This window comes from Anastrepha ludens, chromosome 6 (genome assembly GCF_028408465.1).
Source record: "Anastrepha ludens isolate Willacy chromosome 6, idAnaLude1.1, whole genome shotgun sequence".
NCBI classification, from domain to species: Eukaryota; Metazoa; Arthropoda; class Insecta; order Diptera; family Tephritidae; genus Anastrepha; species Anastrepha ludens.
Genome location: NC_071502.1, coordinates 14,832,029 through 14,858,180, shown reverse-complemented (window position 1 = coordinate 14,858,180; position 26,152 = coordinate 14,832,029). Strand labels below are relative to the sequence as shown.

At 37.3% G+C, this 26,152-nt stretch overlaps 1 protein-coding gene across 5 annotated transcripts in view; it reads left to right on the top strand.

Moving 5' to 3' along the window:
• The window catches only part of LOC128868216 (myb-like protein I), a 133,790-nt gene that overhangs the window by 50,285 nt on the left and 57,353 nt on the right, over nt 1–26,152 (top strand). Inside the window, exons 2-3 of one of the 5 annotated variants that reach the window (XM_054110046.1) lie at nt 10,484–10,634; nt 16,783–18,209. In XM_054110046.1, the coding sequence (XP_053966021.1) occupies nt 17,100–18,209 (1,110 nt within the window). In that variant the 5' untranslated portion in view covers nt 10,484–10,634; nt 16,783–17,099. Of the gene's footprint in view, nt 1–10,483; nt 10,797–16,742; nt 18,210–26,152 lie in introns of those variants that run through there. The other 4 variants (XM_054110045.1, XM_054110049.1, XM_054110047.1 and 1 more) reach the window with 4 other exon arrangements.

The following is a 26,152-nucleotide window of genomic DNA, read 5'->3' as shown; positions in this document are numbered from 1 at the left end:
CCTGGACGCCGGTACCTGCGGCGACTAAAACTCATAAAGTCGGCTCCACCTTGATGAAATTGCTTTTAGCAATCCCAGGGTGGAATCAGCCCACATGAGAGGAATGTTATAGGGTTAGTGGGAGCATGCCCCACATACAACCAGAGTGACGGCACCTTCCATGATGTTTATGACATTTTCCATTTTAACTTCCTCTACATAAAAAAAAACAAACAAAAAAATTACATGAAAGCTGCCTACTAATACGATGGACCCAGATGTGGGTGAATAGAACTGTATGCCGTTCTAGACCCTCCCGAGGTAGGGCAGAAAGTAGCCCCGGGAAGGGAGTCTCGCCAGAAGAGGAGGATATATTATTTTAGTGGCCACATCACACAACGCAGTAGACGACGGTCGCTGTAAGTACAACGACAATATGAACACTACTTCGCTCACCAAAAGAAAAAATGCCATATACCTATGAAACCGGAATTCATACACAGATGGCGCTTGGTGCAAATGTGCGAATTTTCGAACTCCACCAACTGTGTGTTTTTATGATTCTGTCCGCTACTCAATTTCTCTTAGTTACATTTGTTATGCCACTTACTATATGACGTTTAGATACCCGTTGCCAGCGAATTAGAAACGCGATATTTTGACTACTTTTTTTTTTTTTTTGTTTTTTTTTTTTTTTTGGTTTTCATAATTTTACTATAAAGGCAAAGTTTATGGTACAACAAATATGGCAAAAATAAAAGTTTCAATCCTGGTGGATGGTTTTCAAAAATTCTGCAAATTTTTCAGCAAAATTTCTAGCTTTTGAATATAAAAGAAAAAAAAAAATAGAAACCCAATAAATTTGAGTATAATAAAGTGCAAATTTGAAGTAGCTCACAATTCTCGTTGATTTTGGGTAATTTTTCCCTAACAGCGTTGCGCTTTTTATCTGTAAAAAAATTTCTGATTTCGTTTTAACGTTCAAACTATAATAAGTATTCAGTATTTTTCAAAGATCAAAGTGACGGCTTCTGAGTTTATCTCTCGATTGCTTCCGTCGATGTTCGCTAAGAACCTCGCTAGCTTCTGATTTCGGGATTCCCTTAAAAATTGATACACTAAGTTTACAGTATTTTTCAAAGTTGGTCATCTGTTAAGTAATCCGTTTGGCATTACGAGTAATTGGTCGTTGTTGAGAAGCAGGGAAGAGCTATCCATCCTTAGCGTCACTATGCACATCTTGACTAAAAATTTTTGAAATTGAGAATTGAGAAATTGAGGTTTAACATTACTTAAAGCAATTAACCGAATTGAATTCTGCTTTGCTCCAAATAGGGAATTAATAACGAAAGAGGCAACACAGATTAATTTCTCTTGATGATAACGCAACAACAAATCAAGGAAATCGTGAGAATTAAATGATGTGGCATTTAGCTGAGAAATACTGCATAATGCGGCTTACTCATGCAAACCTAATTCTATTTAAATTTACCTCGCATAGAGAACAGTCATGCGTTGATTACAGAAATGTGGAAAAATTTGGCTGAAAAGATGAAATATGCGTTTTATATGTAAGACAAAACTGCGCATCTAAATGTCAATGGAAATTACTATGAATTTAATATTTTATACCATTTTCGAATAAAATTTCATTGGTATACACCATCTGCAGATACATATTTATGCACCATAAAAAACCCCAAAACCGACTTTTATATGCACTCGTTACATAGCATTGTTAAAAAAACTTCATATGACAAATAACAGTAATTATTGCAACATGCGGTGATGACACAAAACAAGCGAATTCGCTGTTGGCAGCAAGCGACAAATGCACATACATACTTACCTCTGCATGCATATAAAAGTACTTGTGAGCATTCACTGGCGCATTTTTACGTAAACGTAAATGCATTTATGAATGTTTGTATGTAAGTGTTGGCATAGTTGCACATACACAAGTAATATAAAGTAAATAATAAGTAGGTTTTCTGAATTTTGACTTCACTGCACTTCAATTTTCTTTCTATTTTTTCCCAACTTCTCTTTTGTCTCGATTCACCCACCTGTTGCACTCCAAAATCGACCCCACGTTTGCGGAGTATTTCCCTGGACAAGTATACGGAGTGTACATACATGCATGTGCGCTTGCATGTGTGTGCTTAATGCAAAGTCAGCAAGCAAAAGAGCACGAGAGTGAGAGAGGGTCTGCTCGCAGGGCATCTGACAATTTATATGGAAAATTGCATATAATTTTGTCCCCTTAATGAGGGGCGTGTTCGTTGATCAATTGAGCGGCAAATTTTGATGCAATAAATTGGAAAGTTCTGAAAGCTTTCGAAATGGAGCAGAGTTAATGGGAAAATTTATGAAATTGTGATAAAAATATATACATACATGCATGCAAAATACATCGGTAGACATGTGAAAGATATAAATTCAGGGAGCGCTTACTTTCAGGCATGAAAAATATCTGTGTTACCGTAAATTAAAGTGCAATGAATATTTTTTAAATGATATTTTTAATATTTTTATGAAGTTAAAAATGTCATTTAAAACAAGACATGGCGAACTAATACTAACTGATGAGAGCGGAAAATCTCTGCAATCAAAATTCTTGTATGAGCTCATATGTAGACCAACTTTTATAGAACGAGACTGTTGTTATGAACAACGTAGTGGGTTGAAACCTCTAATCGTTAAGATAGGCGTAAAGCTAAAAGTAGTCGCAATGTTCGAAATGTGTGGAACAACATTAAGACGCACGCCACAATCAAGAAGAGGAGCTCGGACAAACACCTAACAGAAAAGCATGCGCCAGATGAGACGTGTGAGAGAATTAAGGGGACAGATACGTGTAAAATTTCGAAAAAAAAAATATTTTTTTTTTTCATAAAATGTTAATATAGGGCCCGCCATCTATCGTTACGGATTTGAACTAGGTATTATTTGAAGAATGGTAACACTTAGCTGTCATCTGATTTGACAGAAAATTAGTTTTATTCTTCCGCTGAACGAAAATGGTTGTGTATACGCTCAAAGAACGCTGGGAAACATTGCGGCATTACTTTGAAAATCGTGGTAATGTTGCAGAATGTGTACGAAAATTACGTACGGCAATGGGAAGAAGAAAAGCACCAAATGAAGCGTATGTGCGTTACTTTGCGAAAAAAGTAAGAGAGATAAGCAACCCTTATTGACAAACGCACGCGTGACCGACCAAAAACCGTGCGTACACCCGAAAATATTGCTGCTGTGGCCGAGAGTGTTCGTGAATCACCAGGAACATCAGTTCACCGTCGTTCTCAACAATTGGACATTTCAGAGACATCATTGAGACGAATTTTGCGTAAAGACCTTGGTATGATGCCGTACAAAGTCCATATGAATAAAGTTGTGTTCCATCATTAAACGGAAGGATTGTATATTACTTCAAAATAAAAAAACAGTTTGGAAAAATAATGAGTATTTTCTTTTTTATAGCAATTTAAAAAACAATAATAATTTTTTCGTAGCAAAAATAGTAGGAAAATTCGCCCCAAAATTAATTTTATTTTGAAGCATTTTATTCCGCGAATTTCACATCTAACGGTAGTCCTCGAAAACGTGCTGTTTCGGCAGGTTGAATCCAGGGAGAGAGAGAGAGAGAGAGAGACAGAGAGAGAGAGACAGACAGAGAGAGTGAGAGACAGAGAGAGAGAGACAGAGAGAGAGAGAGACAGACAGAGAGAGTGAGAGACAGAGAGAGAGAGACAGAGAGAGAGAGAGAAGTGTTAGGTTTTTTTTGTCGGAGCAACTATAAAGTACAGCACTCAGACACAATTAAGTACATTGTACTGCACTCGGGTTCCCTTTTTAATTTTCTTTAAATCTACTCGACCTCCGAAAAAAATCTGAGTAGAACTTATGGTGCCAACGAGCCAAGCTCAAGCCTGATTCGAGCGAAGACTGAGCAGACGCACAGAAAGTGGTCCGTCGTCTCATCCTCCTGTCCACATGCGTGGCAGAGTGCACCGTCTGAGATGCCCACCTTTTCCATGTGCTTTGCCCATAGAAAGTGGTCCGTTAACAGTCCAACCTGCCGCCTACAGTCCCCTCTGCTTAGTGATTGGGTGAACTGCGACAGCTGATCGGGCATCAGTTTAGTCCATCTACAACCTCTCTCAGCCAGCCAAGCTCGCTTGTGGGTTAGAGTAACCCGTTTGCGAACCGTGGCTTCGATGGCTGCAGAAGGGAGTGGCAGAACGAGCTCCGGGCAAAAAAAAAGTTGACCTAATAGCCCATTCTGGCTAATGAGTCAGAGATCTCGTTACCTGCGATACCCACGTGTCCCGGGAAACATGTTAGCATCAGGCTATTATGTCTACTGACATAGTTCAGTCTGGATTTACAGGACTCGACTACCCTTGAAGTAGTTTGGGGGCTATCTAAGGCCATGAGCGCAGCCTGGCTGTCGCTGCAGACGCTTATAGATCTGCCTCTCCATCTGTTTTCCACAACAAATTTCATCGCTTCTTGAACTGCATACACCTCCAGATGTTAGGTAAGTAGGTTTGAAGTAGGGCATGTGAATAGGTTCTTAGTGTCGTTCGGTGTGCCTTTACATGCTGCAAATATATTGGGTATGTGGTGGTTGATTCTGGAGAAGTAGGAGTTTAATCTACTTAAATATCCAAAACGCAATTGGGCTAAAGTTACGCGGATTTCGCGAGGCAGCTGAAGCTCTTCGTCTGCTGTAGGTGGTGGTTGGACTCCGATAACGGCATTCAGGGGTCGGGAGTTTAGGAAGGTTGTAAAGGCCTCCCGATGAATGTCGTGTAATGTTTGGCTGTATACTGTCTGGTGCTGTAGTTGTAATTTTGTTTTGAGATACTGTAAATAGGTGTGGTTATTGCTAAATGGCTGGTCATTGAAGTTGAATCTTAGATATCTGTTGTCATTGTGTGAACTTTTTTTTAGCAAAAAATCTTTCTTTATAAAATAATATGAAGCAAAGGTGCTTGGTTATTTCAAAACAGGTTTCAGTTTTCGACCAAACTAAAGCCGTTCAGATTTAGCGCGGTTGGCAATTGAAATTTTAAATAATGAAATTGAAATGTTGAAACTGAAAAATGGAATATTGCAATAGAAATTTAAATAAATAATATAATAAATATTTTTGTTTTTCTAAAGGGTGTTTAAATTTCAAGGACCAATGTTGAATGTGAACCATACCTAAACGTCAACCACACTGTTGGACTTCTTTCTTTGGGGTTATTTGAAAGAAAAGGTGTACGTCGATAAGCCAGCAACAATTCAAGAGCTGAAGGAGCTACTAGGATGAGATAATTCGGCACATTAATGGCATAGAACCTCAATTATGCCTCAGCGTCATCGAAAATTTGGACCATCGGATGGATGTGTGCCGCCGAGGCCGTGGCGGCCATTTTGCCGATATTTTATTCTATACATAATTGAGCCATACCAATACTATCATAAGAAAGATAAATGATAATAATTTCCTAAAAAAATTGTATTTTATTCAAAATCAACACCGGCCCTTAAAACTTAACCACCCTTTATTATTATTTTTAAATTTCAAATTTCAGAAATTTCATTGAAATTAATATTTTCTAAACTCACTTCTAAGCGGCACATTAAAGGCACTGCTTGTATAATATTAAATGCCTTGCATATTAGTCGATTTTTTAGCATGCAATTTTCGTTTATTGTTTTTGCTTTTTGCCTTTTTGACCTCAGTAGACGTCAACCTTTCAAAATCATAAAGCCCATAGCCTTCAGTGAGCGCTCAAAGCGAAGCCTTAGCAATACATAACTGTACATATAATATGTATGTATGTATGTAGAGTATGCGCCATGGACCTATACTCGTAATTGCCAAGGCGCCACACGATTTTCTCATTTGCATTTTTGGTCTAACGAACAACTGTTTTTGATACGTTTTCCGCCTGTGTTTTTTCACTTATTGTTGTTGTATTTTTACTTAATTTTTGTTGTTGTTGTTTCTAAAATGCAAATAACTGTGCATTGCGTTATGTCGAAGTAGTTGTTTGTGGCATATTTCAGATTTCTTTCTGCAAAGGGTAGCAAAAAAAGTAAAATAAAAAAATAAAATTAAATAAAACATAAAAGTTTGTTGCGAAAAAGTGCAATTGTAAAAAACTTTTCTAGTCATATCTTTGTATGCACACTAGTATGCACATGTGTTGGTATTCATATGCGGTGTGTGTTTTCTCACAAGCTGACTGACTTTGTATGTTTATAAATGCATTTTTTATGTGCATAAAATGCAAATGCTAAGTGCGGATATTTTTTAAGCTGCTGCTGCTGACGTGTGCGTCTGCGACTCCTAAGACATTCAATTTCGAACCACTTCAACAATCCCGGTATTTCGAGATTTTAGATGGGAAATATGTAATTTCGAGATTTTTTCATGAAAATGGCGACATTTCTCGATTAATTTTCAAGACTATTATTTTTAAATTGACACTAAACAAGTTTTAGTAGCAATGCCTTACATAGAGTCTCTGCTATAGACAAGGATAGCTGAAACCGCAGCAGCGGACAGTACTATCCAGCTAGAGACTCGCTTACCAAACTGACAGACTTACCAAAACACTGCTATTCGAACAGCGACGGGTTGCCTCCTGATGTCGCCTCCTCAACACTTTCAGAATGAAACACAGATACCTCCCTGTGCCAGAGCCGCCTCCCAGGCACGTCAGGAGACACCTCCTCAATTACGCCGACAAGATCCAAGACAAAGCGAACAGACATCTACTGAAACGGACAGTGTTTAGACAGACAATAAACGGCATTCATCGGGAGACCATCATCACCTTCTCCACCGTCCAACCACCACCTACAGCAGTTGAAGAGCTCCTGGTTCCCCGTGAGACCCGCGTAACACTGGATATACGTTCTGGATACGTTCTGAATACTGTAGCAGGCTAAACACCTACCTATCCTGAATTGACCCCGACATACTAAACATATGTCCTGCATATGAAGGCACCCCGCAAGACACTAACCACCTTTTTACATGCCCCACTAAACCCACACATCCAACACCCCTTTTCCTCTGGAGTTAACCTGATGAAACAGCAAGTTTCCTGGGCCTACCTTTAGATGAGTGATGATGACGCACAGACGGTCAGTGATATACAATACACTGACAGGACTTGGTATTGTTGCTACAACAACAACAACTACTCAGCTACAAAAAAGTAAGGGGTGTCCGCAGTGGAGGTCTTATCGTCCCTCTTGTGGAGTCTAGTAGTTGGTGATCTGCTTCACTTGCTGACAAACAACGGAATGCGCTGATAAACGAATGACGTTGTAATTATAAGGAGGGTCGAGTTTAAGAATGGTAACACATGGACCGGTTGCTTGGGCATCGAAAGTCGCTCTCTCAACAGTGCGGGCAGCGCTAACTAAGCTCCATTGCTTAGCGTGCGTGTGCATCACGGGAGCGATGACAACCTGACCCACAGCTGCGATGAAGGTGATGATCGAGCCGACACCGTTTCATATGGTTAAACAGAAATTAGCCACGCGTACTCTGTTAAATATTAATAGGGATGGCTTCGGTAAAAGGAAATTTGATATGATCTAAGAATATGGAAATTCGGAATTGCTGAGTCTGCGGCTTCCACTTATCCAACTACCCAGAGATGATATCACTAAAATCATCCACCCATCAAAAAGCGGTTCAGAATTGAATTGGACACCGAGGTAGACTGGAGTATAGCTGCATGTGAAAGTAAACTCCAGAGTGTACCCTGTAGTGGTACACAGATGGCTTGAAGACATCGGAAGGCATAGGTGATGGAATATATTGCCCTAAAACCAAGCGTTCTAAGCCAATGGGTAGTTTTCCAAGCATCTTCCAAGCGGGGGTGTATGTCATCGTCCATGTGGAGAGATTAACTTAGATAGGAAAGAGCGAGTTTCCGACCTGAGCGGCTCTCAGGGCTTTGCCATCCTGTCAAATTAAGTCCTCTCTGGTTCTTGAGTGTATCATGAAACTGATTCTGTTAGGTAGGGACAAGCGTATCCGGCTAATTTGAATCCCAGGACGCAGGAGTATAACTAGGAAAAAAGTAGCGGATGCATTGGCAAGAAAGGCTGTGGCCTCGTCATTAATAGGAACCGAGCTTTTCCTTGCTATGTAACAACACAGCATCAAGGAGAAGTTTAGCAGTGAAGAGCTAAAGCTAAGAGGGATTAGATGGCACGTAACACATGAGAATCTCATAACTCTTCTCAAGTACAAACTGAGAATACTCACAGGCGTTCTTACAAGCTACCGCAGACCGTGCATTCATCTGCACTTGATCGAACATGGCTCACTGACTCCTGTCCTTTTTGTGATCAATCCTAGGAAACTCCAATGCACCTTCGCCTTGAATGCAACACTATAGTGCGCTGAAGGTTGAGTCATCGCCGGAAGAAAGGCTCACATGCACAGTACAGCCCAGCTCTATCTTAAGTTTAAAAAGAGAACTGGGTTTGAATGAGGTACTATGGCGAGCAGACGGCGCAAAAGATCATGAGGTCGAAGTGCAAACCTCAAATAAATCTAAATCTAATCTAACAATACCTTAGTGCAAATAGCCTGGGGCATTGATAAGCTTAAATCGAAAGTAATGTTGAGTGTGTCCTGTTATTTTAAGGGTGAGTCACGCTCCCTTCAAGACTCTAGCTTCATTTGAGGTAAAATTAACTGTGTAGTCCATGGAGAGATAAAGCTCGCTAACAGAGGTTAGCGTACAGAGATCTTAGCTATTACTAAAAGAGGTGAAAAATCTGGGAGAGAGGGAAACTGTTTTCCGGAAATTCGCTAACATTTTTTTTTTTAATTTAAATCCCGAAAAATGATTGTTTTCAATAATTTTTTTTTTGCTAGGCAATTGCCTTAGTTTTCTTTTGTAAAAGTGGGGCTTTAATGCATCATGTTTCGACTTAACTTTAGCAATATTTCAAAAAAAAATTATAAAGTCTGTTTCTCCAGAAGTCCCTTGCGGTGATCATCACAAGTCCTTGGAGATTCATCTAAAATCAATCGGGCAAGAGAAATTAGTTTTATTAATAGATAATATTGTGCCTGATCGAAGCTTTTTTTTTTGCTTTTCAAAATTAACAATATGGCGGTCTCAGGAAATATTTTTCAGATTTTCGAGAAAAAAAAAACCGACAATTATTTGTTAAAAAAAATCGAAATTTTGGAAAAAAAATCCTTCGATCAGCCTCGAGTGTTTTATGTTTTTCAAAAGCTGTATGAATTTTATTGAAATCTACCAAGAGGTTTTTAAGTTACAGTTATCACCAGTTCAAGAAACATAGTTTTGAGGAAAACGCATTTAAAGTTCTGCTATCGAGCGCCGGATCGCCCGAGCGCCTTTTGTTAATTGTTGAATAACTCGAAAAGTATTTGTCGGATTCACTTCAAATTTTAACGCAATATTTTCAAGAAAATGCAAAAAAAATCCAATTTTTTGAAATCTCTGTCTATCCCTAATGCCTTAAAAAGTATGAGGTTTTATTGAAAAAATTAAAAAAAAATCGCAAAAAAGCGAAAATGAATAGCAAAAATAGCAAAAGCGACTTTAACCGAACTTATTTCCGGTTTCATTTTAATAACTCAAAATTTACTCTCTTTATATGAAATATATTGCATACGAATCTCGGGACTGCGTCACAATCTAGAGCTTCCAGCTTCGGGATCCCCACTAATACCACTTTTAGGCGCCTTAGTTGGGCGCACAAGTTTGCTTGTGTGTGGGGGGAAACCGCAATCCTGGCCGTTAATGCCAACGCCACCGCCGGCGCTGCCAGTGGTAAGCAACAACCACAGCTACCACATATACACATGTGCATATGTACGTGTGCGTGTGTGTGTGTGGAATAGAAAAAACACATAAAATATGTATTTATTTTTACGGCCCAAAAACTAGTTTATTGGTTTCATTACAATTGAAACAATTTTTTCCATTTTGTTGTTGTCTTTTTGCTGTGCTTTTATGTCTTTGCGCTGCTTCACTACAACAATGTTTTATTCGGTTTCTCTTTTTCTTGCCTCTATTTCCAATTTCAATTCCATTTTCGTTTTCTCGTTCGGTTGTTTGGGTCAATGTTATGCAAGCGATTTGCATTTATTTCACTTTTGTTATAAAATTTATTTCTTTTTGCTTTTTTTAACTTTCTGGCTAAAAATAGTTTTTAATATTTGACTGTCTTCTGTTTTGAAAATAGTTACAGTTTTGAAAAAGAAACAAAAAAAGATGCTTTCTGGTAGTGATTCATCTAAACCGCATTTTTGTGCTTTCGAAGTCGCCAACAGACAGCGAAGAAATGCTTATCAATTTCTTTATTCATATCAAATATTTAATAATTAGCATACGATTATTGTGTCTGCCTTACGAAGATAGTTTGAAAGCAGAGCTGATACAAAGTTATTTAATATTTATTCGAATTAACATAGTTTTTTCTCTTTGCATTCCAGAGTGTTGGCGGTTCAAAATGTCGCAACTAACGAGGAACAGCAAACCGGTGTGAAATTTTGATGTAAATAATGGAACAAATGCGGTATTAAATGCATAGGAATGCAATTAAATTTTTGTGAAAGAGGGTGCAATTAATTGAAATTGATTTCGGTAAAAATATTAGATAAATTTAAATGGCATAACTGGAAGAACAATGAAAAAAAGTTAGATGAAAATATAAAAAACTTTGTGAATGAATTATCCATAACTCTAGACCGTAGCCGCCGTAGCCGTATGGGTTGGTGCGAGACTACCATTCAGAATTGGGAGCATGTAAGTTCGAATCACCGAGAAACACCAAAGTTTTTTTTTTGCCCCTCAGCAAGCAATGGCAAACCTCCGAGTAAATTTCTGCCATGAAAAAGCTACTCATATTCGTTATATAGAGAAATAGAGGAAGGTTTGCCACCATAAAAAGTCAACAGTAAAAAGAATCAGCTGCATACTCGACATTTTTTCTAAAATTACGATTAAAGAGATTGAAATTTTGATGGAAATTTTTTTAAATTTTTTCTTAAGTTGGGCAAAGCTTTAAACTTGGCCGTATATGGGTTTAGTAGAAGAATTAATTAAATTTTCATTAAATCATTCTTGACCTCCATATTAGCAGAATATGGACTTGATCGGTAGCCCATTGTAAAGTATTAACGCTGGGTAGAATATTCTATTTTTTTAGTATTCTTTTATAGAATTTGGTCTGCAAGCTTTGACAGCTGCTTATTTGTCGACAGCAAAAAAAAAGCTTTTAGGGAGCAGATCCATTAAGTGGATCAATTGCACTTTCAGCTATTGTCAAGTGCATGATGTGGCATAAAAAATCCTTAGCTAGCGGATCTGGAAGTGTGAAAGGGTATCAAGGGATAGTTGCTGACCTGTTGAGTACCGTCTTCTAATCGTATAGGGCCGAATATTCCTCTAAGAATTTTTCTTTCATATTGCATCAGTAAATTCACGTCATTAAGTTTAAGGATCCATGTTTCACAGCCGTAGGTGAAAACCGGTTTTATTATAGCTTTGTACGTCTGTAGTTTCCGTTCCTTTGATATCAATGAAGACTTCATAAGTTTGATATGGCCACAATATGCTCTGTTAGCTGCCCAAATACGGTCTTCTATAGATAAGAACATATTCTTATTCATGCTGAGTACTACACCTAAGTATTTAAACTCTTGCATGCACTCAAAAACATAACTTCCGATTCTGAAATGACTATCATAAAAGGATCGTGTCAAGTACCTCGCCTTTTCTTCATTTATATTGAGGCCCGCTGGTCTTGTTGCTTGCATTAAGCGCATGAAAACGTTCTGAAGAGCCTCCCTATTTGTCGCAAGAACCACGATGTCGTTGTGTTTTAATAGTTTTCACAGTTTCCATAGGAGTGATGTAGGCCGATATGAAAAAATTGCCGCAAATTTATCAAATTCAAAATGCAATTAATATTAACTTACATTTACTATATACAAATGAGCGTCGGCTTTCTTTTTCCCCCCACTGAAAGTGCACTCCGGCGTATGAGCAACAAATTGCAATGGACAAAATTTAGTGATGTATTCAAAATTTTAATTTATTTATGTACGTAAATACTGACTTTACAAAATATATTTGGCACTTAAATTCCAATAGCAAAGCACCGAATAAATACCAAATAAAAATATTGAATACCGTAATTATATTAAATGTGAATATCAGTAATAAAAGAAGCGAAAGTATAATTTAACAAAACGTGAAATTTACCGTTTTTCATGTACGAGCGAAAAAGCAGAAAGAAGCAGAAAACATTTCAATCGCAATATTAAATTCAATTAAATGCTTGGTTAGAGGTAAAAGTGCAACAACAACAACGTTCAAATGAGGATGAATAATAAAAGCGAATGCACAAAAAAGTTATTACACAGCAAAGCAAAACATAGCAAAACAAAGCATAGCAAAACAATAATAAAATAGTATTGTAATTGAAAAAAAAAAACATATAAATAAATTAATTTAAAAAAGCATATTTAAGCAAGTAAAGAGTTGTCAAAATACATAAATATTATGATAAAAAAATTGCAGCAATGCAACCACAAATGACTTGTAATAATATCGATGGCAATAACGGTAACGAATTCTCTGCACGGTTTTCCTTAATATACTTCGTGCGAATGTTTTTTTTTTATTTAATTTTTTTTTATATTTTTTTTATTTTCATTTTTTTTCAATTTTATTTTTTTTGTTGCTTTTTTGGTAGTTAACCATTATGGCCCATGTTTTGATGCTCTGTCTGGTAAATTTTTTCGTGATTGTTGATTTTGTCATTAGGCAGCTAACATTTATATAATGGCAAGTGGAAAAGAAAAGGCAAAAATATTTGTGAAGTAGAAAAGTTAACGAAAAAAATAAATTTGTCTATGAGGCATATTTGTGGTTGATAACTACAGGTATACTCATATTTATGTGTGTAAATAAGCACATTTAATGGCCACTAAATTGTTTTAGTTGCATTTTCTACAATGGTGAGAGTTGAAGAGCGTTTCAGAAGCAAAAACAGTTATTAAAAAATAAAGAAGAATAATAATGATTATGACGATTTTTTACTTTTTTTCGGTAGAATGCAAATACCAATGCATTACAAGCTTTGATCTACTTTTAAAAGGGAGAAAGAACACAGCATAAAAGAAAAGGCAGGTAGGAATTAAAAAATATTACGAACGACAATAATTTCGAATTATGTAGAAAGATACTGCGCGCTGATTAGAAAGTTCAGCAAGTGATTCATGTTCATACATAGATACATACACACCCGTTCATATCTTCATAGGAAGTGCGACTAAAGGTCAAGGTGTTCCAGGTGAAACCGAAGCAGTTGGGTTTAAGTAACTGAAATGATTCCATTCATAGCAGAGATTGCCTTAGTACGAATTCAAGCGACGCTGAGCCTAAACACATACATCTCCAACAGACTGACAGTTGCCAGTCACAATTCGAAGTAAATAGTGGTCTTGGGGTAGATCCCAACAAAACAGAACTAACCATGTTCACCAGAAAACACAGGATACCTGTTCTAAGCCCCCCTACCCTTGAGGGAGTCACTCTGTCAATTGGCGAAAAGGCAATCCTAGGATGAGTATTAGATAGGAAGCTTTCGTGGAAACAAACGATTAATGATAAGAGTGAAAAAAGCAGCCACAGCGCTCTACATACATGCAAATGAATTGTGAGACCGAAATGGGGTCTAACCCCAAAAATAGTACACCGGTTATATACAGCAGTGGTAAGACCTACCAGTAAAATGCTTAGAAAGTATTCAAAGGAGTGCTAGTCTCTGCATAAGCGGGGCACTAAAGACTACGCCCACAGCAGCGATGAATATCATGTTGCACTTACTACCGACTGAGGTAAATCGACGGCAAGCAGCTGGCAAAATCGGCACTTAGGTTATGAAAATCTTCTAAGCTAGCCATTAACAGGAGGGGTCACGCAAGAGTACTAGACGAATACCTCTTCTTACATCAAACGACAGACTTATGTAACTCAGTAGAGCTGCATGTAAACACATCCTTTACCACAACTTTTTTCTCAACGAGAGAAGATTGAGACAATGGGGTAATGGACAATAGAAGCGGAATCAGCATCTATTCTTATGGTTCCAAGCTAAATGAACAAGTAGGCGGAGGAGGCCTTCACTCTAAGAAAATGAATGCCAACATCTCATTCCGGCTACCGGATCCCTGGCGGAAATTCTGGCTATTAGGGAAAGCCTGTTAGCTCTAAAGAAAAGTGTTCTCACCACAAGAGAATTAAATATATATTTAGATAGCCAATGGGTTCTGAAAGCATTACAATCACCTAATATTAACTAGAAGCCAGGAAAAGAATGTATCGACTTTTTGACAGAACTATCACAGTACTTTGTAATAAACCTGCTCTGGGTGCCGGGTCATAGAGATAGAGAAAGCAACTGCAAAGCAAATGAACTAGGTGCCACATTACCGATCAAACCAGAAAAAGCAAACATACCTATACCTGTAGCAACTTCTTTTTTTTTAGTCAGAAGGTGTAAATCAAAATGTCTGAAACATCATCAAAGGTGGCGTCACGCCTTTTAGGGGAGATTATTTCCGACACGCGACATCGAATCCATCCAACCTTAATGTGTCCAAGCACCAGGATGTTTTTGGTGTCATCAGCGGGGAGCAAAATGTACACAGGTTCTGTGCCTCCATGTGTGTTACGCCTGTTTTTTATTGGGCTTTCATCAACGCTTTTCACATGCGCTTGCTCTACTATTGCGCTGAGAATTTCGTCATCTGTGCTAAGATCCGGAATAAGTCCTCTGCACTGAATTGTAATGTTGTGCGTCTTGAGGTTGACCGTGGCCACATTTTCTAGGGCTTTTTCTATGGCCGCACGACAGCTTGGTGCCTCTAAATCCTTGCTCCTCTTTAGTTCGATCGCAAGGCCACCTTTTTGTGTAGGCCGCATGGTTTTTACCTTTTCGCTGAGGTCTTTGAGCTCTACGCTATTTTTCACCAAACGCAGCATGTCCGCGTATGTCAAGCTATCTTCTCTTTTTTTGGATGATGATCGTATCAGGCCTGGGTCTAATATACCTGCCACGTTTTTTATCTTTCCTAGGTTTATTTTTTCCTTGGAATTTCGTCCATTCTTCCTTGGTCCCGGGAGGCATCAGTGCATGCGGGTAGCTGTCGTCTTTCCTTTGTTTAGCAGATGGAGACTTTGTTGCTGTCTGCACTGCGACAGTTTTAGGGCTGTCTCTATCCCTGGCTCTTTTAGCGGATAGTTTGACACTTTTTTGTAGTGCTGCTTGGGTCATCCGCACCTGGCTTGAGTCATTAGCCTGGCCCTTCGCTCTTCGGCTTCGAGCTGTGTGATTACATCGGAGTTTTATTATGCTACACATTTTTCGGATGTCTCCTTGGACATTTTTCCGCGGTTCGACAGTAATCCGTCAATTTCCTTTCCTAGGCGCTCTACCAGTTCACATAATTCACCGGTCGTCGGAGTCGGTGCCGGAGGGGGCGGAGTGTCTTTCGGTGTTGCTTTCTGCTGTATTTGTCGCACCACATCGTTGTCCAGGTGGAATGTTGGCGTCCCAATAATGCCGCTTGGTGCATTGCTTGCTTGCACTGTCAATTTGCTTGTACGGTGTTGGCTCGTTTCAAGCGTCGACGCGTTGTCCGCGTTTTTTTGTTCGGTTGTTCCTGTTACCTGTGGAGGGGACCTTCTTATAACAGTGCTCCGCTTAAAGGCTTCTTCAGTTTCGGAGTTCACGTTTCCGTTGTTTTTTGTTTTGTGTTTTTGTTTAATTTTTTTCATTTTTGTACATTCTATATGGGCCCAAACTCACAACCGATATCTCCATACGTGTATGTAGTTTTCGTAAGTCCTATGGTTATCTATGAAACAGGGAGGCCATACTAGGGTTGACTGTAACTGTGGAACAAGTAGAATGATGTGGCCAGAATGGAATATGGGCCTCACAAACCGACTGGCGAAACTGAACAGGAAGAACATGAGAAACCTTCTTGGGGTCCTAACAGGGCACTGCCTGATAGGCAGGCATGCCAGTTGACTGGGAGCATGCAATAACGGCTAATGCAGAAGCTGTAACGACATTGAAGAAGAAGAGACTATAGAACACTTTCTATGTAGGTGTATGGCTTTGGATAGAAGAAGGTTCAAATTTTTAGGAAAAATTTCCCTGAATAACTTAGCAGAAGTAGCCAATATAAAAATTAGAACCCTTGTTAGATATATTAAAGCCACAGGTTGGTTCAATGAGGACAATGTAGAGTGAGGAGAGGGAACAGCCCTGGTGGTATCACAGACCTAGGTGTGTCAACTGACAACCACTATATTAACCTACCTATATGATTTTCGTTGTAGAATGCACTTTATTTTTATAAACAGAATAAGACAAAAAAAAAACATTGGTGAAACTTGGTAATTCGTCGCGCAATGTATGATTTTTTTTAATGTTTATTTTAACCAAAAAATGCTAATCACAAAAAAAAAACTAGTTTTGTTTACTCTGCTATTTAGTGAGTTGTATGTCTTCTTTAGTGTGCGTGCTTGTGTCTTTCCGGCACTCAATAGCAGCACAGCACGCGACAATATTTTTTATCGGGCGAAATTGCAAAGCGAGATAACATTTAAAGAGTGAATTTCACACGTAGACAGAACATGTTTGTTAATACAACTTCCTTCCAACTTTAAAAGAAAATAATTACAATAACAAATAATAAATTACTCTTTACAGTATTTAAAATAATCACAACACACCAAACAAGTAACCGAAAGGAAGTAGAAAAGAGAGTGAAAGATATAAAAAAAAAATTAAAAAAATGTTAAATGTGGAAATGAAAATATAAAATGTGTGTGTGAGCCATAAATGTAAATGTGTATGGCAAAAATATTTAAAAAAAAAACAACAAAAAATGAGAGAAAAGAGAACAACAACAAATAAAAAGTACAAAAACAAAAATTTCGAAACCCTAGAAATGCGTCGCTAAAAGCGTCACTTAATCGCGGTTGTGTGTGCGTGTGTGCGTGCGTTAAAACCTGTCGCTTAGAATCATGAAAGCTCAAGAAAACGAAGAGCGGACCTCAAGTTCCACAACCACAACAACGCAGGCACTTCGCGACGCGAACACTATTAACGGCAAAACGCCAGCTAAAGTGACAGGAAATGCACAACAAGAACAACACTTCCCACTTCATGTGCATGCGAGAGCCTTAGCGACTAGCGGCAGCAGCAGCAGCAGCAGCAATAGCAACAGCAACAACAACAGCAATACTAAAGCACAGGCCGCCAAACGAAGTCTGTTGGCAATTCGCGAATACGAACAAGCTCAGAAAAGTAGCGAAAAAATGGAGGATGATCAGCAAGAGCAGCAACAAAATTCAATTAACAACAATTTGCAACAACAACAACCCCAACAAAAATCAATTAATAATAATCACAATTTGAATAATTTCAGCACACAAAGCACGAGCGTAAACAATACAGGCAGTAATAGTAATAGTAATAGCAATAATCACAACAACAATAACAATAATAACAACAACAAAAGTCACAACATGAGTGCGAGTGTAAATAGTGTTTGCAATGCCAGCAATAATATTTTAAATAATAATTCCAGCAATAACACCAATAACATCAACAGCAACATCAGCATTAACAATAACAGCATGGAAATGGCGATCAGCAAAAGTAATGCAGCAAATATGCAAAACAATAACAACAACAGCAATAATAATCAAAATAAAGCGTGTAATATTAGTAATAACACCAGCAGTGCCAGCGCTTCGCTGAAAAATACTGCGAATGCAGCACCGTTGGCGCCAACAACAACAACAACAACAGCTGCGACAACTACTTCCCCAACTGTAAATAGTGTTGTAGACAACACCAATAATAATAATAATAACAACACCAACAGCAGCAATGGCAGTGGGAGCGGTAGTGGCAGTGGTAAAAGTTCCCCAGCCAGCAGCATTGGCGTTGGCTCTACGAATGCTGCTCTCAACGCTTTAACCGCTTCCTCGAACAACAACAACAACACAATCACTAGCGCTACCCACAGCAGCACTTCGACTAGCGTGCTGCTGCGTAAGCAATTCATCGCCTCATCGAATGGCAGCAATGCGAGTTTCAGCTCGGCATCGGTTGCCGGTTCAATACAGGTGAGTGGAGAGAATATTATTTTTAGCAAAGACACACACACATTTTAGAGAATTGATTACATTAAGGAGAGTGGAGGAGGGGATGCCGTTATTTAGACTGTTTCTGCTAAGTGAAATCATTAAAATAATCAAAAAAAGAAGAACAACAAAAACAAAGCAAAATGAATTGGTTTATTATCTATCGATAAATGAGAAATTATAATTTCAAGTTTATTTTCCACAAAAGGTCACTGTTCAATTGTATAACAGATTTTAATATGATTTTATAAAGGGTGTTCAGTTAATATCGTCTATTTTGAAAACATGGCTACATTTTGTGCCGGTCATTTGGTAGATAATATTCGGTTTCAGTCTTGGAAAATTGCATGCACGCATAGAATTTGTGGGAATTAATTACACGAAATGATGAAAAGTTTGCGGAGGCAGAAGTTAAATGAGTTGTAGCTCTGTTAAATTAACATCTTTAAAACTACATAATGCGATAGAAAAAATTAGTAAACGAAAATTTGTATGCGAAAGTGATGATTTCGAAATATTTTTTAATTATTTGGACAATTTTTTGGAAAGTATTTTTTTTATATTTCATAATATTCGAATAATAAATTATTTAAGAAAACAAAATATATTCGAAATCAGTACTACAGGGTTCGAAACTCAAAGTGTAACCAACTTTTATTCAATTCAAAGTAAAAAATGTATGAAAATAATACAAAATTAAGAATAAATTTACTTTTGCCCGATATGACCACCTTTTGCCTTGACTATGGCCTTGAGACGGTCCAGAAACGAATCGCAAGCTGCTCGGAATGACTTGCAGGTATTTTGGCCCACTCACGGACAATGGCTTTTGTCAGACCTTTTTGATAACCGTTTATCAGCTGCGTGAGCGGTCTGAAGTTGGTTACACTTCGAATGCACCTTGTATTTTTGCATAAACGAAACTGAAACTTCGAACAAGAGATCGGAGTTTTAATTTCTTTATCCAGCTTGCAGAAGCGCCAAAAGTAGTTCCTAACTAGAATCATAAAAAATACAAGAGAAAATCGAAAAAAAACAATAAATGGGTTCTTTGATATATCTATCGATAGGGCCTCGGTAGTCTAGCGTAAGTGCTCTAGGCTACCATCCCAGAGGCTGTGAGTTTGAAACCCACGTAAAAAACGGCCCTCACACTTTTCCAAATTTACCTACTTTCCTAGGTTCTAAATAAAAAAACCAAAACACAAAAAAAGTTCATTCCCCTCAACCCCAAAAACCTTATCCTTCCAATCCTTACTCACGCACAAAAGTCAGCGCATTACTTGCATTGTGGCTGCTAAAACAAGTACAAAAAAAAAAAACAAAGAAAAACAGTTACACATTGCATTAGTGGCGCCAGCAGGAGGAAGTGCGGTAATAACAGACACACCAAATTTAGCGAAGTGCTCAACCATCTGTGCGATACTTCTGCCAGAAAAATGTGACACACAGATGGCGCTCCAAGCAGTAAGAAGGCAACGACAGGTGGGCATTTCCACCACTTAGGACTGGTAGCGGCAGGCTAATCACCTACCCTGCCAGAGAGCAAAATACATTAACGGAACCAACGCAAGACTGAGTTTGTCGTGTCCCTATGCTCTCGAGTGGAGTGAACACGGAAAAAAACAATCTATCGATAAATGAGATTTATTATCGATATTATTCAAGATTATTTGGAAATTTATTTAGAAATATTTATAATTATTTCAAATAGTGCCTGCTCGATTTTATTATAATATACATTTTAATTTGGAAACCTAAGATACTTATGATTTCATGAAGGGTGCCCAATTAAGGTTTTCTATTTTGAACTTACCGCTTTTGTGCCAGTCATTTTGGTACATTGGGTTTTAGTCATGGATAATTTCATGCACGCTTCACGAATTGAAATCGCTTGTCGAAATGATGGGATTTTTGCGGAGGGGCAGCGTTGAACAAATTCTAACTGAACTTAAAGGTTTTTATAATAAGTAACAGCGCTAGACATAATCCTTTTATGCATTATTAAGAAAATAATTAAATTTATAAAATAAAATTTTTTTGAAAAATTATAATTCAAAAAAAATGAAAAATTTTTTTTTATAAAAATTAAAATTAATTAAAAAAATGTAGAATTTATAAAATAACATTTTTTTTTGGAAAAATATAATTAAATAAAATCAAAATTTTTTTTATAAAAAAAATTAAAATAAAAAAAAAAATTTTTTTTATAAAAATTAAAATTATATTAATTAAAAAATTTTAAAACTTATAAAATATTTTTCATTTTTTTGAAATATTATAATTACAAAAATAAATCAAAAATTTTTTTTGTATAAAAACAAAAATTAATTAAAAAAATTTAGAATATTTTTTGGAAAATTTTTGTTTTTATAACATTTTTTATATTCTATGTTTTATTCTTAATAATAAATTTTTTAACAAAAGTAGAAATTATTAAAAAAAATTAAATTTTTTTATAAAAATTGAAATTAATTGAAAAATTTTAGAATTTATAAAATAACATTGTTTTGAACAACTATATTAACAAAAATTTTCTTTTTTATAAAAAGAATTAAAATTAAAAAATTTTGGAATTTATAAATCAATATTTTTTTGAAAAATCATGATAACAAAAAAAAATTGTTTAATTGTTTTTTATAAAAACTAAAATTAATTAAAGAAATTTAGAACATTTCTTGTTTTTATAACATTTTTTATATTCTTTGTTTTATTTTTAATAATAAATTATATAACAAAAGTAGAAATTATAAGGCATCAGAGTAATTGCATGGAGATATAAACTGGAAGTACTCGTACAAAGTAGAGAATAGATTTTTCTATGTAGTCTAGTATTGTTTGCAGAAGAGCTAGACTAGCTTTTGGGAGCGAAAAAAAAGAAGTCGACTAAACAAATATTTTAAGATTTTAATTAAATTCAGATATATTGACCCATTAACTACCTGTAATGCAATCGTGAGGAAAATATCATAAATTTGAAGTGGATCCATATTTCACAATTTGAATTCAATACAACTAGATAAGCCCACTGTCTCACTAAAAGGCATTTTTTAAGAAAATACCAAAACAATATTTAAACACAAGAATTCCTCTGCTGCTAGCGCTGCGTTTGCTTGAGTTTACTAATAATTTTATTGTAATGTAAGCTTTTAAAAATAAAAAAGGAGAAATCGAAAAAAATGCAATATTTCACCATTTTAATTATATGCACTAAGAATTGCAAGACGCTCAAATTTTCGCACATTTTTTGCATAGCAGCGGAAAAATTCAAAGAAATTTTATTTAATTTTTTTTTTAATTGCCTCACTAAAAATTAAAGTGGAGCAAATTATACCAAACTTAATACCTTTTCTTGAAAGCAATCACATGTTTCAAACCTTTTTCTTATTTTTTTTTGTGCATTTCCTTGGTGCAAACCCTTTGCATTTCCAAAGTGCGGCTACCTACTAATCGACAGCTGTTGCTACTCAAATTCCAGCCATAATTTTAACAAAAGTACATTTTGAGTGCTGACATTAAAAATTCAAGCCGAAATAAAAGCAAGAATGCGCTTAAAAACACTGCAGTCTCGAAATGCCACGAAAAAATTAAGAAGCGAAAAATTCCAAAAACCAAAAAAATAATTTACTCTGACATTTGAGCTGTCAGAATTCGATTTTGCAATCCATGTGCGATATAAAAATGCGCAGGTGCAAATTTTTTCAATGGAAACCCTTTAAATTCGGCAAAAATCTAAAAAACAAAAAATGAAAAGATACCAAATGCTTAAAAATGAATTGCACAAAAAGGTAGCTAACACAGACGAGCAAAGAAATTCAACCGCAAGGACAGCTTACGAAAATTCTGCTTTAGCCACCAGCAAATGCAAACGCGTGCAAATATAAAATCGAAAAAAGTGAAGAAAAAAAAATCAGTTAAAGAATATCAGGCAGCAGCAGCCGCATAAATTCGACACTTTAGTGCTTCTTGTGCCTGAAACTTTGAACATTTGCAGTGGTGACTTTCGTGCGGTGGCACGCAATGAGCAAAATAAAAAAACAGAAACAGCGACAACAACTGGAAAGGAAACTTAAAAATTTCTTGGCAAATGTAACTGCTAAAGTTTTAGGGTTTGTACTGCTTGTGCAGCTTCTGCAATTTCCGTTTTAAGCCTTAAATATGCAACAGAGAGGCATTTAAATGCTTTTGACGAATATGTTGCTGATCCTTAGTTAGTGCTGCTGACCTGCGGCCAGGTAGAATTGATATCTGTCGACTGACAACTCGAAGGCCTGTTTGCTTGCAAGGTGGCCATTAAAATAATTTTGGTTTTTGCAGAAGATTCGCTGGTATTTCTGGTTGTCAAGGTTAAATGTTTGCCGACGAATGAATGAAACGACGATGGAAAAGGGTAAGAAATGAGGTTTGAGGACACGACATGACGCATGGCCTAACCACAGAATGTATCAAAAATGTGGTGCGTTGTTGAGGATGAGACAATTAAGTAAAAGGGGAAGCAAACGCAAATTCATGGCAAAACGAATGAAATTAAAAAAAATGAAATAAAGGGAAATAAAATAAAACTAAATGAAGTTAAATTAAAAAAAATAAATAAATTTAAGAAATAAAATAAAATAAAATAAAAAAATGAAATAAAATAAAATAAAATAAAATAAAATAAAATAAAATAAAATAAAATAAAATAAAATAAAATAAAGTAAAGTAAAGTAAATGGACAGCACTCGAAAAACAGGATGCTCAAGTAAAACACCTACCAAGGCTCTAAATACGTTGCTTCACTTATTCCCTATCGATCTGGCTGGCAAAGCGATTGCAGCGAAAGCAGCGACACGCATGAATGCTATATCGAAATGGAATAAGTATCTTGGCCATTCGGCCATACTGAACAGGAACACTGTTATCTCTTCCGACATAGACTATCATGTAAGTCTTCCATCACCACCCTTGCTACTCTCCTGTTCACTCCCAACTAGGAAAGAATGGAAGACAAATCTTACCGAAATCGATGGCCCTCTGATTATATATACAGATGGTTCAAAACAAGACGGTAAAGTGGGATTTGAAATCTTTTCCAATTCCCCTCACATTAATCTATCATTTAGATTACCCGACTACTGTAGTGTATTCCAAGCGGAAGTATGCGCTATCTGGTATGCTGCGAAAACTATTTTAGAAAAGAGAATATCACTTGAGGATATCCTCTTTTTCACGGACAGTCAAGCGGCCGTTCGAGCACTCAGCTCTTATTATACCCACTCAGGTGTTGTTCGATCCAGTCTCTTATCTCTTAACGAGATAAGTGTTTAGAATTCTGTCCAAGTTATCTGGATACCGGGTCACAGTGGATTCGAAGGTAACTGCAAAGCTGATGAGCTCGCAAGAGCTGGAGCTGCGCAATCAAATGTTAGTAAGTTACCCACAATCCACATTCCGCTCTCAACATGTAAAATGATCATTGATCGAGAATTTCACAGCATTGCTGATCGGAGGTGGCGAGTGGAAACTAATTGCGTTACGACCAGACAAATCTGGCCATCCTACAATCTGAAACAGACAAAAACTCACGCACTCAAAACGACCTGTGCAGATACTGCGAGGACGAAGATGAGGAAGTATCGAGCAGACATTTGCTGTGCAGTTGTTCCGGCCTAGCCAGAAGTCGCCTCGCTCTTCTAGGCTCTCGAAACGAATTAATATCTTTGACCAAAATCTACAATAAAAATCTCGGTTAGGTGGGGAAATCATACAATATAATGAGCTCTAAGGCAACACAACTGACCCAACTTGCGGTCTATGTGGCACTCCGATGCGGGATCACCCTTAAACCAACCAACCAAGGACAACATATTAGAACAAAAGGAAGTAAATTTTAGTGAAATCAAATAAAGTAAGACCAAATGAAATAAAATAAAATTCAAAAAAAAAAAATTTTTTGTGAAATAAATAAAAAATAAAGCAAAACGGCTACAGTCAAATGAAAAAAATACAGTCAAAAAAGTTAACTCCCCAGGAAGGCGAATTCATACAAAACGAGTTCGCCTCAAGAATGATAGAGAAGAAGATTGCGCCTTCCGAATTCGCCGTGTCGTAAGAGTCCATCAATAAACAAACAAAAGGAAGGTGAATTACTTGTTAGTAAAGAAGAAGAGTAAGCGAAAGCAATGGAAGCAACCAAACACAAAAAAATATAGGCTCACACATAATTTCTAGCCACGTCGTCTTCCGCATAAAAACGCAAAAAACTGCATTTGTAGGCTTTATATTCATTTGTGCTTTAAAAATTTAACACGCGGCCCCTCGTTTGCATTAGTTTGTTTAGTTTTAATCTCGCAAATTACAATATTGCCAAGCCATTCACTAAATTTTCGCAAACATACAATATTTCCTCCATTTTTTGTTGTTTTGTTCGTTTGTTTTGTATTGCGAAGGAAGCTGACGTCAGATTAAAATAACTGTTGTTTAATGGCGCCACCTTCAGTATTCAATTCGCCTTAAGTGCGCCTAAGCCTAAGCCCAAATCTTATCTTGAATGGTGACGGTAAGGTAATTGAAGTTTGATCATTTAAAACGGATTGAAGACGCAATTGAAAATCGCAGTTAAAATATTTTAGAAAATACCAAATTTAAGAAGCTAATTTATATGAAATTATATAAAAACCAGATCACCAAATATATATATATATATTTTCCCGTGGTTCCTAGGTGGAACAAAGGGCCTCAATAAACAAGTTAAAGTTAAATCTATTAGAAGCTAGGAATTTTATTTGCCGCCAGGAGCGGCCTGCTTGTTGCACTTCTGTTTCTACTAGTCGCCTCCACGTGTTAGATGGTCTGCCAGGTCTGCGGCTGCCTTGGGGGTTCCAATCCAGGGCTGCTCTAGTGATATCACCATATGGCTTTCGAAGTGTGTGACCGATCCATTTCCATTTGCGGTGTCGAATTTCGAGATAGACTGGTATCTGTTTCGTTATAGTCCACAGATCGGAGTTTGATATGACGTTAGGCCAAAAAATGTGCGTGATCTTGCGAAGGCTGCGGTTGATGAGTACTTGCATTGCTTGTATGTCACGTGTTGACGCGTTCCACGTTTCGCATGCATACAAGAGGACAGATTTCACATTGGACTCGAAGATTCTCAGTTTCGTGCGCCTCGTTATATGCGTTGCTCTCCAAACTTTATCAAGCATGCCAAACACTACGCGAGCTTTCGATATCCGGTTACGTATGTCAGCCGCTGAACCGCCGTTTTTATTTATTACACTGCCTAGGTAGCAGAATTCATCTACAGCTTCGATGTTAGTGCCGCGTATCTGAAAGATATGTGAATCGGTGGTGTTGATGCGCATTATCTTTGTCTTCGCAATGTTTATTTTCAGTCCAGCCCTCGCTGCGAATTCGCTCACCGCCTCTATTTTTGCTTGCATATGTGAGTGTTTGTGTGATAGCAGGCAAATATCGTCAGCGTAGTCTAAGTCCTCAAGGTTGCCGCTCAGGCCCCAGGATATGCCTCTGTTCGCCGCTGAGGCTTGTCGCATCACTAAGTCCAGTACCAGATTAAATAAGAGCGGAGATAGCACGCATCCCTGTCTTACTCCTGTTCGAACTCGAATAGCGTTGCTCAGGATGCCCTCATGTCTCACACGGCAGCTTGCTTCACTGTACAGTTCTTTGACAAGTGAAATGATTTTTTCAGGTACTCCTTTGCAGTAAAGTGCTCCCCAGATTGCCTCGTGGTTAAGAGTATCAAAAGCTTTTTCAAAGTCGATGAAGCAGAGATAAAGTGGCGAACGCCACTCGACCGATTGCTCGACAATCACTCTCAAGGTGTTGATTTGATCGACGCAAGAACAGCGTGGTCGGAATCCCGCTTGTTCATTCCGTAGGCCACTTTGCAGTGCGTCGGAAAGCCTTTTATTAATTATATG